At 39.9% G+C, this 18,411-nt stretch overlaps 1 protein-coding gene across 1 annotated transcript in view; it reads right to left on the bottom strand.

Moving 5' to 3' along the window:
* Nucleotides 1–11,050: 11,050 nt before the first annotated feature.
* The window catches only part of LOC124071973 (ryanodine receptor 3-like), a 97,171-nt gene continuing 89,810 nt past the window's right edge, over nucleotides 11,051–18,411 (bottom strand). The window contains exons 90-104 of the mRNA XM_046413083.1: nucleotides 18,335–18,393; nucleotides 17,928–18,102; nucleotides 17,707–17,793; nucleotides 17,409–17,603; nucleotides 16,924–17,054; nucleotides 16,790–16,832; nucleotides 16,555–16,682; nucleotides 16,388–16,448; nucleotides 16,139–16,285; nucleotides 14,741–14,875; nucleotides 14,505–14,661; nucleotides 14,135–14,199; nucleotides 13,438–13,538; nucleotides 12,656–12,707; nucleotides 11,051–12,147 (exon numbers count right to left, since the gene is read on the bottom strand). Of these exons, the coding sequence (XP_046269039.1) occupies nucleotides 12,052–12,147; nucleotides 12,656–12,707; nucleotides 13,438–13,538; nucleotides 14,135–14,199; nucleotides 14,505–14,661; nucleotides 14,741–14,875; nucleotides 16,139–16,285; nucleotides 16,388–16,448; nucleotides 16,555–16,682; nucleotides 16,790–16,832; nucleotides 16,924–17,054; nucleotides 17,409–17,603; nucleotides 17,707–17,793; nucleotides 17,928–18,102; nucleotides 18,335–18,393 (1,632 nt within the window). The 3' untranslated portion in view covers nucleotides 11,051–12,051. The remainder of the gene's footprint in view (nucleotides 12,148–12,655; nucleotides 12,708–13,437; nucleotides 13,539–14,134; nucleotides 14,200–14,504; nucleotides 14,662–14,740; nucleotides 14,876–16,138; nucleotides 16,286–16,387; nucleotides 16,449–16,554; nucleotides 16,683–16,789; nucleotides 16,833–16,923; nucleotides 17,055–17,408; nucleotides 17,604–17,706; nucleotides 17,794–17,927; nucleotides 18,103–18,334; nucleotides 18,394–18,411) is intronic.

An 18,411-nucleotide genomic window follows, 5' to 3' on the forward strand; every position in this document is an offset into this window, starting at 1 on the left:
GTTGTTTGTTAGCAGTTAGAGCCTTCACTGTGTTCATCCGATAGTCACTGACTGTGTCCGTCTGTTGGTTGATGCTGAGCAGGTAGCGCGTGGTGGGTTCATCAGAGCTTTTTTGTTGTTGCTAACACAGCTGCCTGTATCAGAAAACGATGTTTACGAGAGCCGTGAAAGTGAACTGACAGAGTAAAGTGGTGGACCATTAAAGACACTGTAAAGCCTGTCTCACAACTGCTTCATCATGCAGTATTTTCAAGACAATCCTCTGATCCCCTGTTGAACAAGCATGCAGCAAAATCTCTGGCAGTTGGTTTTCCCCATTGTTCTGCATCAGATATCATTGTGGTTGTATAATGGAAGGTAACCAGTCTAAAAACTTAATGTAGGATTTGCTTTGGAGGATTGTTGGCAGTTGAACGGGAAGAAAGTAAGCACAGTCCATAGTTCAGCAAGAACAAACAGCAACAGCCATAATAATCCTCACCATGTGAATGAACACATACCAATCACTGTCAAAATGTATCGGAACAATTTAACGTAGCTTCTTTGTGTGCACAAATATATTCATAAACTTTGATTTTCACTTTCACTCGACGCCTGTGAATGGTAGAACTGAAAGGGCGACCAGCATCTTTTCACAACCTTCAGAAGATGGTGAGAAGGCAAACTGCCAGGCACACCTGATAGTTTGCCTTCATGAGATCTGCCCTTGACACTGTAGCAGAGACCCGTTTAAAGCTCCTTGACCTTCATGTGTCAGCAGACTCTCTGGACTCAGGACTTCCTTTCCTGAGTGAAATTTGAGCAAATTTTGAATTAGCCTACCTTGAATATTGTCAGTCATTCAAATCAGTTGCACCAAAGAAGATGAAACGTCTTCTCTGTGTTCTTTATTCAACCTCTAAAGACTGTTAAAACAGATCTCCAAATTGAGTTTTGGTGTGATTCTGAGGACATGTCTGGACTTGCTAAACTTTAGTCTATACTTAGCACAGACAATAGTCACCCTGTTTGTTCTTGATGAAAATTACGCTACATTAAAATAGTGTTTGTTGCCCAAAGCAGTAGGCAAGGTGCCGAATGCTAATTGGGTGAGATGTCTGTCAGGAGTGCCTGTAGGCTGTTTACCCAGCAACACCCCAACTCCCTGATAAGGTGTTTATTTTGGGCATACAGCCAGTGCCCATCATGTGGTCCTTCATCCTCCACACAGACAATTTAGCATCCCACCATACACCAGCAAATGACTTGTTCTCACATACACACCCTATCCCGTGAAGTTGGCATTAAATCACACAAGCCCTGCTGAATTCCCTATTTGGGTAAAACCATGCTGTGTTTCGCCTGAAGCAAGTCTTTCCATACTGTCTCAGCTTTACCAGCTCTGTGTCATGTGTAAATGATCGAACTTGGATGAGTCAGAAACACTGTTGCTTGACTTTGTTGTGGATATGTGCGTTGGCATGCAAGCAAATATAAATCAGTAAGTACAGTACGTGAGGTTCATTGTTGCTCATCAGTGAGATCAGCCTAATATATGAATAATTAATTGATACATATAACATAAGGTGTATCCGTGATTAAGAGATGAGAGGGGAGAGATGAGAGAGCTACTCTTAATGGAAAATAAACACAGATGGCCTCCCTGACTGCTGAGAGCTCCTGATGCATTGGCTGTCAGAAGTATGGCCTCACACAGCTGGCCCACTGAGTAAATATTAAAAGTGACATCTCTTCAAAAGTTTGAGGATGAACCAAGGCTAATTCATAAAGTGCACTTTGGTACTGGTTTGAAGTGCCATACTTGTCTTTTCAGGAGTCTCAAGCATGAATCTTTAATTTCCATTCTAAATAATGTGCCATGGTTTATTGATGAGATTCACTTTCCTGTGGTGCCGTGTGCTAATTGGCTGAACTTGTAGCAAGCCTCCCAAGTTGAGTGAGAAGAGAATAAAGCCAGTGTAGATACTTTGGATAACTTACACATGTGCTTCTGAAAAACAGCAAATGTGTCTTTTCCAAACATAAAAAAAATGACTTGTGTCATCAGGCATTTTCATAGTTACACTAGGTTTTACATCTAAATGTGCATAAGAAAGCAAGTCCGCTATATAAGCTCAATGCACTGTGATTCTGTCATCCTCAGAAAATCCATTAACATGGTTAAGTTAGCTTTCCTCCTGTCCAAGAAATTCAGTACTATTACAAAACATGTTGCAGTAACAGCAATAAACCATATAATACTCAAATCAAAGCAGGTTAAAGATGTAACTCACATGATTTTCCACCAGTTTAGGGATTTAACTTTGGTGGTATCCAAGAAGTGACTAATTATTTCATTTTAAGTGAAGGAGTAGTTTAATGATAAGATATTATGACAAGATATTACAGTGGTCTAATATTACTTCAGTGCCTTACATGTCTAATGCAGCCAATTCAATTAATTGGTGTGTCAAGACACACGAAGAGGCAATAAATACTAAAGGGAAACTCTGATCTTCGACTCTTCGACTAATTTCCTGCTAGAGATCGATGCTCCCGTGTGCTGGGGTCCCACTGTGTTAAATTTGCCTTCAGTGTAGGCTTGCAGGTCAACAGGTTTGGAGATTTTCAAGCTGGGGCTGAGTGTGGCTGTGTTCCAGACAGTAAAGGAGAGTGATTGCCAGTGCTGCTTTGCTTTGCCCATTTAGCCTTTCTTTGCTTCTGTTCTTTTGATTTGATTGAATTATTTTATTCTCTACATTTAAGCCTTGATGGTTGTTGTTTTAGACTACTTTAAGTGCTGATAATTTTGAGTATTTCAAAATGTATTCATGTTCAAAGTATTTCTCCTTATTGAATATTTTCTCTGTCTGTTTCAGAATTCATCGGTTAATTCATTGGTTACATTTTGGTTACAAAAAAATTTCACGAACTTAAAGGCATAACTGGTCCAAACTAATTGTGGCAGATGTATTAGCATAGCATAGCATATATTTTTTTTAACTGAGGTTAATTTTCATTTTTATTCACTCAAAATAAGTTGTGTTCTGGTTGTTGGCTGCTGTCATATTGCACTTGCTTCTGCTGATGTGAATCTTCTCATTTTGATGCTGAGAAATTAAGTGAGAAGTTCAGTCTGAGCTTGTCTTTGGGCTCTCTTCCTGGCCTCACATTTCATTTGCTCCTATGGTGTGTTCATGTGGTGATCATGAAGTTGGCTGACTATGCTTCAGCTAGGGGTGTTATGCTAGACTCTCATGCACAAATTATCTCAGTGGATGAAAATTATATTTCAGCTGGCAGACACGTAGACATGATGTGTAGGAATATGATGGGTAACCTTAGGCGAGTAATGGAGGTCAGAAAATGGTCTGTTTGTTTGTTTGCAGTCATCATGGACCAAAGGACACTCGTGGCAACCTTCGCCTCTCTGCATGGACTGGTCGAGGAGAAAGGAGGTCAAAATCAAAAGCAACAGCATCAGACCCAGAATAGCAGTTATTACAGCAGTTATAATCACTGCTGGACATTCATCAGCAGCAGAGATGTAGCAGCTGACCATCACGACTCCCATCTCTAACATTGATTGCACCTCTATTTGTATTACAATCCCAGTGTTTCATCTGCAGCCAGATATAATAGGATTAAAAGATTCACATAGGGTGGATAATACAGCTGTGATTGTATCTTTAATCAATAAATTGTTCATGTCAGCACAAGATAACTGTGGCTACATAAAACCCATTTCAGATAACAACAAACTTTAATACTGGGTTTGTACTGCCACTGACAACTGCCTGCATTGTTTTTATGTACACAATAACCTAAAGCTCTCTAAGCTAACAGTTAAGTCCTGGGGCACAAAATTTAATAAAGCTGTGCGAAAAACAACAGTAAATTGCCTTTATAAGCTCATGTCATTTTGAAATTACCTGTGAGGATTCCACACAGGATCAAATAACGTTATTGTATCTGCTTTCCTTTTTCTGTGCCATCTTGAGCAAAATTACATAATGGCACACCTCTGTATTAACCTCAGGGCAGGCGAGAGACATGAGTGCTACGTGCTGTAGCCGTCCCACTGCATGTTCAGGTTGACAGTTACAGCAGTCTCTCACTGCTTGTGCCTCAGGCAGCAAAGCGACTACAATCCTCCACAAAACAATTTTTGCAAAATTCCATGTTTGATGGATTACTTGATGGATTGGTAAGAAATTTTATACAATCATCACCTGGACTTCAGTGATCCCCCGACTTGTCCTCTCTGCTGATTGTGCTTTGTTTTTGAGTGAAATGTCACAACTATTGGAAAGATTGCCATGAAAATTGGTCATTCATGATCTCCTCAAGACACATTGTAGTAACTTTGGTGATCCACTTATTTTTTGTCTTGCGCTGCCATCATGACCAAACAAGCAAAACTTATCATCATCCTCATGTAGTCTGTGTTAATTACCAACTGGCAAATAAGCAAACATCCTCAACTAAAATGGTGAGCCATGACACACAGTATCTGCTAAGTATGTTAATATTTACCTCATTTAGCTCAAAACATGTCCATGTCCAAACATGACTCTTGTCCCTTGATTCTGCATGTGGATTTGAAATATGCTTAGTGTACACTCCCAAACTTTCTCTGCTCTCTCCGTGACCTGTGCCACCATTATAAAAACAAGAAAGCAAAGGGCACACATTTTTATCCACTGCTATGCACAGGTCTACACCCTATGACAGAAGGTCCACTGGGACTCCCATTTCCCTTATTCAATGCACCTGCTGTTCTGATGCTCCAAATGACAAAAGTCGATTCTGGCTAACAGCCAAGGAAAAGTAAATGGGCCTTGAAGTGGAAATCCAAGACTGTTCAGAAGAATGGCGGAATGTTGAAAAGCTTTTGAGAGACTTACCTTCGTGTCCTTCCTTGACTCGCATTAGTCAGCATCAGTGTCAACCCCATTCATACACTGCGTTGATAATAACATGCATTATTCAGCGATAGGAGGAGCAAGTGAAATTAAATTATACAATCACTGTCTTCATCATTATCATCTGTTTCCGCTTATGCCAAGCACTGTTGCAAATTTTCTTTTTAGTCTTTTTTATCGCTACTCAGTATGTGCAAATCACATGATGTGATCGAACCGTAATTATTTTCAGCTTTGTAAAGAGGCTGCATCCTGCTCTGAGAGACTACATTCAGGAAGCTTGTGTAACTTTGAATGACAACCTGGTGATTGAACACAAATGGCTAATTACTGCACATGTTTACACTCATCATCAGCTACAACCTGCAGCACAATTACCTTGATTAGAGGCATCCATTTGTCTCTGTGCCACGTTTTTTTGGCTTTTTGGAACAAAACTTTTTTGCACGACTTCCTGTGTAGCAGAAATGGCCTTTGGTGGACAACAAGAAGTGGAGTGAAATGAGATCAAAGACAAGAAATCCTCATTTTAAGTACCTAATCCACCTTTTCACACACCTGTTCTTGCTTTCTCGTACTCTGTCTGGTCCTCTGCGTGATACTCGCTTCAACCCTGTCTTCTGTGTGTCAGTTTGTCAGCAGGCTTATGCCCACACGTCTGTTGATCAGGGTTCTGGAGTATAAATGCATCCAGAAGATATAAGGAGCAGTTTGATATTTTGGGAAACACATTTATTTGCTTCCTTGAAACAGTGGGAAATAGCTTGCTTGGCCCTGGCACTTTGAGCTTTTGTATGGCTTAACAAAAAATATATGCAAATGTAAGACAGATATCAAGAGACGCACCACTTCCTCTTGTTTCTGCGTTCATAATGCAGATTCTTTCAAAGTCACATTTGCACACTACTCTTATTTTTCTCTTCAGTCCTTCCTAGGTATGTTTGGCATGGTGTCAGAGCTGCATCTGCACTTGACTTGTCCCCTGCCATATCAGCGCAATAAAACACCCATGGAGTACCAAGCAGCCTCTCAATCCTCGCTCAGCACTGTTCACCTCGCATCACTGTCCGTCTGCACCGTGGGCCCAGCAGCATTCAGTTACTCAACAGCCACGGGCTACGGTGCCTCTGTCTGACCTTGGATGTGTAACAGATCTCCTGGACAAGAAAGTAAGATCTGGATAGCTGCAGAAATCCAAGGGCAAAATAGTCCATTAAACCAGAGATGATGTTCAGGTACTTATTAAATATTGAAATTATTAATGGCTTGTTTAATCTATCAGGATTTTAGTGTGTGGTATCATTTTCATGTAGAACACTGTTCTGACAGTAGCCACTTTTAATTGAATTTGCACACATGAAACATTTTAATTCTTGTATGGAGCTTGGCTGGATCTGTCTTAGGAAGATGTATTAAACAGTTGATGAGAGAGGAAGCTCTTCTTATTCTCACACAGTAGTGACTGAAGGGTTTCTAACTCATGATTTCAAAATCAAAACAATCAGTCCAGCATACATGTCCTGGAAAAACAACACAAGACACTTCCCCAACCGTGGTTTGTACCTTCAGATTTTACTGATTTTAAAAACAGAGATGTATCAATTCAGTTGTTTCCTGTTTAAGATATGAAACATTGTGGTTTATGTGTCATTTAAATGGGCTATGAAAGGAACTGTGGCGCTCACATAATAGAGGCCATGTCACACCTGACCTCAAGGCCCCCCAAAAAGGGTCAGCGACGCCAGTTGATATAATGATTCACCCCAATCCCACTGACTTCCTGACAGACTGAAGTCCAGTTCAGTTAGGTCTCATGAGTTCACTGACAGTTGTCGATTTATAATTTTCAAGAACAAAAAAAAGGTCATGAAATTCAAAATTTAAAGTGTTTAATTTTTTTAATCACCCACACACTTAAAATCACACTATAAACTATATTGTTGAAGAGGGTGCCTTCAGGGAGGAACACATCTGTCAAAGAAGCAGATGCCAGTAAGTGCAGTGTGTGAACTGAGGAAAGGGGTTTCACGTTAGCATTGACGCACTGACACACACACACACACACACACACACACACACACACACACACACACACACACACACACACACTTACTTTCACCTTGACAGATTTAGCTCACAATGCTGAATCAATAAACACATTTGTTACTACTTTCAGGTTGCACGTTCAAAATACAAGGACACATAAGGCCAAATCTCTTAAGCAACATATTCCTGTATTGTTACTGTGTAATCCAAAATGTCTTCCATAGTTCCTCAGTGTTTTAGAAAGTGAAAGCAGTTTCTGCCACTAGGAGCTCTCGAAATAAAACCAAAAGACCTAAGTACAATAGGAAACGTGTCTAATGCGACTCAGGCAGAAATATTCATGGATGAGGTAATGTTTTAAAATTTAGTTGTGTTCGCCGACTACCTTACTCACTTTCTGACTCTGTCCTGGAAGTTATAGCAACAGGTAAACAAATGAAATGCACTGTTAGCTTGAATAAAATGAAAGATTTCTCTGGGTTTAAATATTGTTATTATATATTTATTTATTTTACAAATTATATCTTTGCAGTAAGTAGTTAATTAAATGAAAACAATAGCCTATCGAATGCCAAGTCAAATGTCTGTCAGAGGTGTATTAATTGATATAATAAGTCAGTGTTAAGAAGCTGACACAGGGACGTGGACTCAGAAGCAAAACTCAAAGCTGGCATTAAGGTTTAGCAAAGGATTTACTTGAAGAAACGATCAAACAAAAAGCACTTTCAATAGAGGATACAAAAAATAACACAAAGCGCTCACTAAGGAGGTTGCAAAACACAACAAAGAGCGCTCTCTGACGAGGACCAAAAGTATAAACTCAAAGCAACCAAATTCAAGAAACTAGATGTGATTTTCTCTGAGAGCTTGACAGAACACATGATCATGACACAAGACAAAGGGAGACAAGGACTATTTATACACGAGGGAGGGAAGCACAGGTGAGACCAATCAGGGCCGGAGAAACAATCACAGTGGAGGGAAAATCACACAAAGGGAGGAAGTCAAGTGTCTGAATCGAAAGGGAAAAGGTGAATACAAAATAAAGCAGGAAGTGAATGTCAAGACTAGACATGAGTGATTTATGAACATGAATTATGATCTGAATGTGCTCAACAGAATGAACACACTTTTTTCATTGTGAGGATATCCTGTTTTTTTCTGTTTCATGGTGTTACAAACTTAATATATTTGTGTTACCCGAACCAAATTAGAAATTTTAAGATGTCATTGCGCTTAACTTGATCCTTATACAACTTGTTTCTCTCATCCTGAATCAATAAAGTCATGCTGAAAATGAACAATCATGTCTCATTTTGTACAGACGACACACACAATCTTTGGTCTTTGTTGAATCACACAGACAAAGTCATCAATTTTGATGACAATTAAGCTATCAGCTGAAGGTAAGCCACATGCTGGCCAGTGAATCTGTAAGACAAAGTGAAATTCGGTTATCCATTATTGGTGTCATCAGAGTTGATTAAGCATGTTTAATGAAGAGGGCAATTACCCAAAGTGCCCCTCCTCCTCTTCCTCCTGCCTCTGCTTACCTGGTTCAGACTTGAAGGTGTTGTTTGTTGTGTGAATTTGCATGAAAGGCTCAAACACTGACAGGATGCGGAATAGGACCATATGCAGTCACTTGTCACCAGCTGGAGGTTTCCCTGCAGGTCGCCAGCTCCAGGGGACAGAGTACATTGTGACTCAAGCTGCTCTCTCTTTTATTTTCTCCTGACATATCCGTCAGTCCACAGCACCAGTCACTGTACGGGGTTCAGGACGACAGGCTGGAGATGACTTTCAGCTGCAACACTAGGTTGATCTAATCATAGAAAGAGGAGAAGATCAATCAGGCAAAAATGCAACACAGATAAGGAGCTCAGATTAGATTGGTCCGTTCGAACCAACGATGTTTACCAAAACAAAAGCTAAATGTATTATTGGGTTGAAGTTTTCAAGTCATATAAATTATAGAAAGCAATAGGATAGTCCACCTGAAGACAGTGGTGGAACAAAGTGTAAAATGTCACCAGTCATGTGTCCAGACCTGTCCTGTGTGTTATCATGGATGTATGTTGGAGATCAAGCCCCTGGAGACTGTGTGAAGAGCTGTCAGACCTTGTCTCGTTTCTTTGACAAACAGGCAACATAATGAAAGCTGCGTTAAGACACTTTAACACTTCATTTCTTCTCAGAGGGTTTTGTTGTTTGTTTTTATCCCGTTCATATTTTATACCATTATGTCTCCATGCCGGCACATTACACCTTCGGGCTGATTGGCACATACGTCCAACTCATGTGACATCTCAGGAACACCTTGAGGGAATTTCTTCATAATTTGGCCACTTGGACTCAAGGATGAACTGATTAGAATTTGGTGGTCAAAGGACATAAATGATCTCACAAAAAAAAAATAAATAAATAAATAAAAATTGGCCATTTCTCAAAAATTCATATACTAATTAAGACAAAATTTCACACAAATATCTTCTATCTGAAATTATGGAAACATCAGAAAGGTCCAAATTCAGCTTCACTGTCATGTCATAAGGTTCTGCAAAAACGCTGACTGTTTTGAATATATTGCCTGGCTCCGTCCGAAGGTTGAAAACTAAAAAACATTAGAGTTGCTGTTTGGTGGATATTTTACCTTGGGACAGAGCCAGGCCAGCTGTTTTCCCCTGACTGAATTCTTTAATCAGGCTAAGCTAACCACCTCCTGCTGTAGCTTCATATTTAACCAATTAATCAGTTTACTCCTCTAACTCTCAGCAAGAAAGAAGTGCCAAACTGCTTCTTTAACTACTCCTTTGAAGAGAATCATGAAGGTATTGCACCTTGTCTTTGTATAGAGCAGAATATATTTATATCTTGAGACATGGTGACACCTAAACGTTACCATGAGTGAGCAAAACAAGAACTGACAAGCAGAAATCCCTCCTTATTATGCCTGCATAGGATATACAACACAGAAACAGAAACAGAATATACTTTATATATATTTTATTTATGTTTGGTTTGTTGGAAACAGAACTGTATATTGAGATGATAAGTATGAGAAGTCCAATATTTCTAATTGCTGAAACACAGTCAAGCATGTGCATAAATTTCCTCAACAAGCCATTTGAGAGGAAAATGAAAGGTCTAACCTCATTTTGGTAACAGTGGGGAACTAGAATGTGTCTCTAGTTATTTGATGGCTTAATTGTTGCTATTTCACATTGAGAATGGCTTCTTACAGCTTTCATTATATTGAGGGTGATCATATCAGTAATTTCACACATTATTGATTCCCCAGTTGCCATAATGGCCACTTAATAGGCTAAATAATATCAGAGAACCTTTGCTTGTTGGAGCATAAAATAGAATTTCAGAAACTTCAAAGTGAATTTCGGCTGATATTTTCGCTGCTCGCAAAACAATATTTGCTATGCTGTGACAATCACAGCTTTTAAAAACAATTAGTGGTGAATTTGGTCGTTTAATCTCGTACGTACTACACTTCGCTACTTCACTGTGTGGAAGAATTATGTCAGGGAGTCACTTTTTTATTTGGAAAACATCATTTCCTCACAGTGAGCTAGAACCATAAAAACCAGTCAAGATGTTAGAGCTGTTCCAGGCGTTGAGCTGAGGAGCTGAGCGGGCAGAGCTGCTCTCAGCGGCAGACTGCAGCCCTGTGTGGTGTCTGAGGTGTGGTGACATGATGCGAGCTGACAGGTGGCACCGTGGGTAACATGGCTAAAGTCCCGTCATGCGGACTGCTGAGGCCCCGTCCTACTCCGACCAACCAGGAGAGCTCATCTACTCAGTCTGTTTCCTCCACAGTGTAATTAAAGGCTGCTGCTGGATGTTCACACTTATGGTGTAACCTTGAGGTTTGGGCTGATTTCAGTAGGTGCTGACTTTTGAAAAGATATGGATTATCTGCAGATTTTTATATGATTCAGAGACTGAAATAACTCATCGTCTCAGAGCTTTTACAGTTGAAATAACTGTTATGGTGCTGATGTGAACAGGTGGGGGACCAGATTTTTTGTGTGTATTTAGAAAATCAGATGAATTCCCAAGGAATAACATAAACGTAAATATTTCTTGCACTGACGTCTTTATTTTTTTCCCATCAAAAGAAATGCACAGATCCGCAAAGCTACTACATACAAATGGCCATACAATAGCAATTTAATTTTTGTTCTTGTTTGAAGGTGTTCAGTAAATTCTGATGTGTCATTTTTACACTTTGTACCTTGAACATTTGCACTCAGCCAACAAAAAAAAAAAAAGAAAGAACAAAAATCAGTCAAATCAAAACAATGCTGTTCTTCCATGTTCAAATTAAAAACTTCAGCCACAATCTACATATCTGAACAGCTACTTGTTACTGCTCCAAGAAAATTACTGTACTTACATACAATAAAGAAAAAACAAAAGTTTTGCATAGCTTCATTGTAATGTAGATACAGTAGTGTAAGGCACTTCATGAAAAAATTTAGGCATTTTTTTCATCCTATGTAGCAAACTTTTTCGCCACTTCATTCTAAAACTTCATCTCTACTGTATATGCAAGGTTATAACATCTGAAAGATAAACTTTTCTCATATCACATTTTTTGCACACTTTGTAAATCTACTGTACTCTCCCACTTTACTTTACTTTTGGCATTTTAAGTCTCAAGTTGAACATTCTCAAAAAACTGAAGTTGGGTTCTTGTGCATAAAACAACCAACACAATGTCCCAAAACCCCACACAACCCAGTGTTTCTCAAAAAGAAAAGAAAAACAAAAAAAACAAAAATTGTGCGATGATTTGGGGTTATGTGGAGTAAAAGGCAACACGCTGTCAAAAACGAGCCCCAAAACTAAAGAAACAAAATGTCCTGGCAAGTTACAGGTCATTTCCTCATAGACTGGCACTGTACTGACAGTGGCATGGGTACATCTGACGTAGGAGACGTGATAAGTCGTTTTCTCTCTCCTCGGACCAGTCTGAAACATTGGTGGGATGACTGTGTGGTGTCGTAGTCCAGCAGCTGGACGTAGGACTACATGTGTCAGCACCCCTCCTGATACAGACAGAGGTAAAGAGGACGCGTCTGCTCTATCCAAGCTGATCTTCGTACTGTTTGCGGAAGCAGTCTCCAGCTGGGAAGAAATCCCAGCAGCGCTCCTGGTACATCTTCCATACATATGACTCCTGGAGTCAGACACATGAAGATGGACCACAGAGTGTAAAAATCATGAGCAATTAACTTTTTGAACACAAACTAATATGTGCATGAACACAAAAAATATGTTAAGGCAGGGGATCAACAATTATTCTTTATAGATGTGTGAATAAATGATTATCCCAATAAATATGATTTAAATTAGTCAGTTTTTTCTGGAGAACATTGGTAGGACTGGAACAAAAAGCAGCTGCATTATTATCAGATTCCATAGATGTAGAAACAAGATGTCTGTAATAATTCTTATGGTTTTTACAATCATATCTTACTTAATACTAAGTAATACTAAGTATTAATACTGATTAATACTAAGAAAGCCACAAATACAAGCCTGGAGCAATGCTGCTGAGAAAAATTGCAATTAGTTATTTCCCTTAAATCATTCAGGCAGAGACACAGTATCTCTAACAGTGACAGCTTCTGATTGGCTGAAGAGTCCTCAGGGACATTAGTCATTAGAGTAGGGTTATGCTGTACCTGACCAGTGTGCTCTGTCTCATCCTTGTTGATGAGGTACATCAGGAAAAACCTTTAGGGAAAAAAAAAAGGCCAGTGAGACAAGAGAAAAAAAATCAGACCACAAAATCACAATGAACATCTGATCGCGATTATAAAGCGGAACAGAAAAACAAGAGTACACTGAGGCACATTTCATTTCACAAGCGTCGTATGAATAGGAAATGTCACAGTCTGTGTCACTAGGTGACAGTTTCTGACGCAAGTGTCAAACAAAGTAACACCACCCTGTCTCCATCACCAAATCACCTGTTGTTTCCCAAACCAAGTGTAAATGGCAAAGGGCCGCCGTATCTCTGTGGGCATCTCAGCTTGCCAAATCATGATGAATACTGTATGAGCGCACGCTATCACAAACCCATTTTCCAATAAAGTTCATGACATTAAATAATAATGAAGCAACATAATGAGGTCGCTCTCATATCCTCTGGCCGACTGACTACGAACGCATAGGGTCTGCGACTTTCTATTGTCAGAGGCATTATAGAGAAACAATGGATAAGCAGGGAAACACAGAGACGGACGGAAAGAATAAATGAACAGCTCTAGTGTTCTGGATCACTGAGGCTATTAGTGACTTTGGCCCTGATGCTGTGGTAATGCGCTAAAGCCATCAGTCATGTGGTTAAATTAGACGCAGCATGTGCTGGTGAAAGATGACGGTAATGATTAATGCCTATGTAATGAAAAGTAAAGACACTTATTTAAATGTTATGTAAAAAGCTGCAATGTGGGATACTTACAGGTAGTTGGCCAAATTGTGCTCTTGTAAGGTGTGAGTCTCAAAGCCGTGAGGTGTTGTGTCAAAGTAGTCGTTACCGATCCCACAGATGAAACATTTGGTCTGAGAACAGAAAATGAAAAGATAATCAGAGCACATGCTTTCTCGTTTTTCTTTCTGCAATGTGATTCATCCAATATCCTGTTGTAATTCAAAGACATTGTGCATAATCTTTAAAGGGGCACGCCACTGATTTTACACAAATTTTTCTTGTCGTGGTCTTACTTCATCTGCAAACTGTTGTACAATGTCTTTTGATCTTACTGAGAAAATAACCCAAATTTTAACTCTCTTGGTTTTTCCCATGAATGTCATGATTTTCTCTGTCCACCTCTGAAGTCTCTTCTAGCATGTTCTCAAGCAGTACATGATTCTCTCATATTTTAAACTAAATATTTATTTTCTCCCATCATTGCAAAAAATGTCCAAAAGTATGCTCTGACCTTCATCCGGCCTGACTGACTCTGAATAGAAATGAAAGTGGGCCAAATGTCTAAACTCAAGAGGAATGGTTTTTTAACTGACATGTTAAAGTTGAGGGGCTTACTCTCTGTAAAATACACTAGACTAATTTCTGACAGTAAGGTGACTGTGTTTTCAGAAAAGTTTCAGCACTCCACAGATTAGCGCCTATAGGCGAGAATTAAATCTACTCTCACCTCCATGTCTTCTTTGACTTGTTCCTGCTGGTCTCTCAGCTCTCCAAAGGCATCAATGATCAAACCTGTAACCACAGAGGGATTGCTGAGAACATATCATATACATATACTGTGTCTGTGTAATACAAGTGTAATACAAGTGCAATCTTACAATCTTCACTTCCTACAAATACAGAATGAAGTGTATAATGTGGATGGAGACTATAGCAAAGTCTGTAAGGAATATCACTCCCTTTGCATTTGTGGCAATTTACTGAGGCAATAGAACAGCTAGATTATTTCAGATCAGTTTAGAGCTAAGATTAATTCAAATACTCAGTAGTAATGTTCACTGAAGTAATCTCAGAGAGAGTGTAATGCTGGAGCTTACCCTGGATGATGGCCAGGAGGATGACGATAACAAAGAAGAAGAAGGTTATATCAAAAAGGATACGGTAGAGTTCATAGGGGTCACCAGCTGGGTCCTCGATCTCGTCCCCAATGCCCCCACCTGCCCTCACTCCAACGTACATGTGGAACAAGTAACACTGCAGAGAGTGAGTGCAGACCTCTTTTAGTCAGAGTATTGGTGTGGGTGAGTTGAAAAGACATGTGCCTGATGCTTACAGTCATCATGTCGTCACACTTCATATCTGGCTCATCCTCATCTTCACTCTTGTTGTAAAACTTCCTGAAGAAGTTAAAGGCCACCACAGTGTAGAGATAGACCACGACTGCCAGCAGGCCCACTGTCAACACCAGCTGAAGAGAAACACAGGCAGCAATCAATAAAGTGCCATTGCAAACTTCCTGTCTATTTACATACTTGGGGTGGAAACACACTACTTGTGGGCGAAACCGTCAGCTCCCAATCATTTTCCAAAACGCTTAAACGCTCATGAGGAGCATGATGGCATTGCCAGCGGGAAGAAGTGAAGAGTTCAAATGACTGGACAGGATGAGAGACCTCAGCAAAGTAACTGATGACACACATCAGTTTTATGGCAGCGTAAATCTCATTTACACACATTCAGATGCAGTTCCTGCACTGAATTACTTGTGAACTCAAACAACAAAACCAGTTGAAGAAGCACTAGACTGCATTTGGACTGACAGCACGATTGATCTGCCCACAGGCAGCTGAGCACGGGGGGTATCAGCAACTCCTCGAGGCCTCGCCATATGGGTGTATTTCGACCCTTTGAGATTGAGGTGACATTAAATTTTGATTTGCGCATTTGGTCAGTTGACATGACAAATGTCGAAAGATACTGTGTGCATTAAAAATCTTAAAAAGAGAGAGACGCAAATATTGGAGGAAAAGATGCAAGAACACATACAATACGTATTACATGGCAATGCTGTAGCTCAACCACCCATCATTTTAACATCCATGTAAAGGAAAGTGTAGAGCAACAGATTTCTCACCAACGAGCTGGAGGTAAAAGGTGAGTAACTCAGGTGACCGGGCACACGAATACAATACGAAGCCCATCCTGCTCTGTGTCTGGAGGAATTTGTTGTGCTAGTATTTTCACCAGAATCACTCAATGAAACAGTAAGACTTGGTTTCCCAATTCTAATCTGGATTCTTTCTGTAACCTGGTAGTCAGAAATGCTTAAAGCAGGCTTAATTTTCTGGAAAAAAAAGAGAGCCTGCAACTTACAGAATTATGTTCATAATCAAGTTTTTGTTTCTGTGCTTTTGATAAATAATCTGGTCAAAATCAAGCAGTAGATCACAGATAAATAAATAGATTGTAGTTATCTTTGCCTTGCAATTTAAAGCAGAATGAGACTTAATTGATTTTGATACATGTCTTCTACAGTATTTGGCCGATCCGACCACAGACTAAGCATTATTGTCACCCAAGATGCCATCACTGTGGCAGGAAACTGAGATAAAACTGGCTTGTGGTTGCACATCAGGGAACAGACAGGCAGTGCTTACAACCCAGTTGTAACCACTAACTCTGCAGTGACCCCTGCTGCTTGGAAGAAGATCTGCATCTTATTCATCCTCACCTGTTTGCCATTATGTGTGACGGAGGAGAGGATAGTGCGAAGGGTTTTGAACCCCATGGCAATGTCCAGTAGATGAGCAGCAAAGAAGAAATTGTTGTAGTGGCCCAGGATGGACATGGTGGTGTACCACACCAGATACAGAAATGACTGGTAAAAAAAAATCAAAACAAGACATTGATCAGAGTCCATCTGTCCAGTCATAATATCACCAATCAACTCATTCATCCATCCAACTGTATTCAAACTTACATTGTCTGTAAACACCACCCCCATTTTCCAGACGTGGTACTTTGTATCGATTGAGCTCAGCCTGGAAAACAAGAAAGGTTGATAAAAGGGGCTCGCATTTTCTATTTGACATCTTTTTGCTTCGAGGGGTTCTAGCCTGTCTGCTCTTTATTCATCTAATCTCTCACCATGACACCAGTGTAGCCTCTTTGGCGACAGTTTCCTCCGTGGGGTTAAAATCCAGGGCGCTCTTATCCAGCCCCAGCAGTTCTGCTATCCTCTCTGCTCCATACAGGTCTCCGTACTTTTTGATCACCTACAAACAGCAGCACAAGGGGGTGACACTGTAGCTGACCTTTGGGAAATATCAACAGATCAGATCAGTACATAACAGATTACATGGAAATTACATATACCACTTACCTTGCGTTTGACAAATTTATCCCAGTAGTTGTTGGGGAAGGAACTGGTAAAAACAGCAGGAAACAAAAGCATTAAGCCTTTGTTTATAAAAGATTATGACTATGACTTTTGTAAGTGCACTGTAGCTGACTCACGGCGTATTGATCACCAGTCGGTCCCACTGTCCTTTGATGTCATCGTCCGACGGCTGCTCAGTGATGTAAAGGCCAGCAAACTCCAACTTCCTTGCTATCTCCTTCTCACGTTTGAACACTACCAGGGGCACCTTGGACACAAAGGGAAATTTAATGCATCATTAGTGCAGAAAAGCAAATAGGCTACAGTTATATATGGTGATATCTTTGTGGTGCATATCCAGCCTGTTTACATGTATGCAATCACAACTTCAACCATGCACTAAAAACTATTGTTGAGATACTTTAAGGAAATTAAACAAATATCTTTTAAAATGTCAAGTACATTTATTTATCTCATTTCTGTTCATGGTCGAAATGTTAAAATAAAATAATTTGTGCGAATTAAGAAAAAACTTTTAATAGCCAAAATATACTAATATAAGTTTGAAGCTTAAACAAATCAAAAGTTAAATGTATTTCATCCTCAGTTGATGTTACTGTACCTTTAGGTAGTAGTATCCCACAACACACAGGAAAGATATGATAGTGTGTAGTATAGCGAGACAACGCAACGTTGGCGCCATGTAACCGGTGCTCTCCTGCAGGACGAAATACTCAAGCGCACCCTCATCTTCCTCCTCCCCGGCTCTTCCATGACCATTCCAGGGGTCTTCATCATCTGAGTAATCACCGGTTACCTGAAAGTCAGTGACACATTTATAGGTATTTACTGACAGCAATAGCAACAATGGTCATACCTTATATACTGTATTTATTGTATTGAATTCACTTCAGGCTTACTTTGTAGAAGAGAAGAATGAAGTTGATAGCAAAGGCAACAAATAGCGCTAAAAAGCGAAGGTTGTAGAAGTTTCTGGCCAGGTAATTCTGTGAAAACGATAATTTCTGAATAAGTTGTACATGTGCAACAAGCTTTGTACTGGATTGGATTTGTACTCTCTTAACATACTCAAGCTAATAGTTCTGAATTTTTTAAATCAGCCATGAGAGAAATATCTGACCAGCATCTTGGTCTGGTAGATTTCCAAGCCAGCGAAGAAGCTGGCCATGAAGGCCTCTGGGGGTTCTTTCTTCTGGCCAAGCCTCTTCTTGGGGGCTTTCTTCTCCTCCACTGAAGACTCTGGAGGGACTTCGTCTTTGGCCTTGTCATGATCCTTCTTTTCACCATCTTCTGAACTGCAACAATAATTTCAATAATTTTTGATGAAAAGATACATGGCGTTCACTCACCCATCAGGAGTTATCTTAAATCCTGTTAAATATCTGACATTCTTCATTGTTCCTTTGTGAGGAATGCTTGACTTGAGCCAGCACACTCAATCAGAAAATGTTTAAAGATGCTTTAGCCATCTTTGTATCAATAGCTATTTCACTGTAGATGATCAATGAACAAGTTAAGAACACTCACTCTCCTTTCTCTGAATCAGACTTATAGTCTCCATTTGAAGCTTTCTTCTTTGCAGCCATCTATAACAAACAGATTAT

The sequence above is a fragment of the Scatophagus argus genome, chromosome 15 (assembly GCF_020382885.2).
Source record: "Scatophagus argus isolate fScaArg1 chromosome 15, fScaArg1.pri, whole genome shotgun sequence".
Taxonomy (NCBI): Eukaryota; Metazoa; Chordata; class Actinopteri; family Scatophagidae; genus Scatophagus; species Scatophagus argus.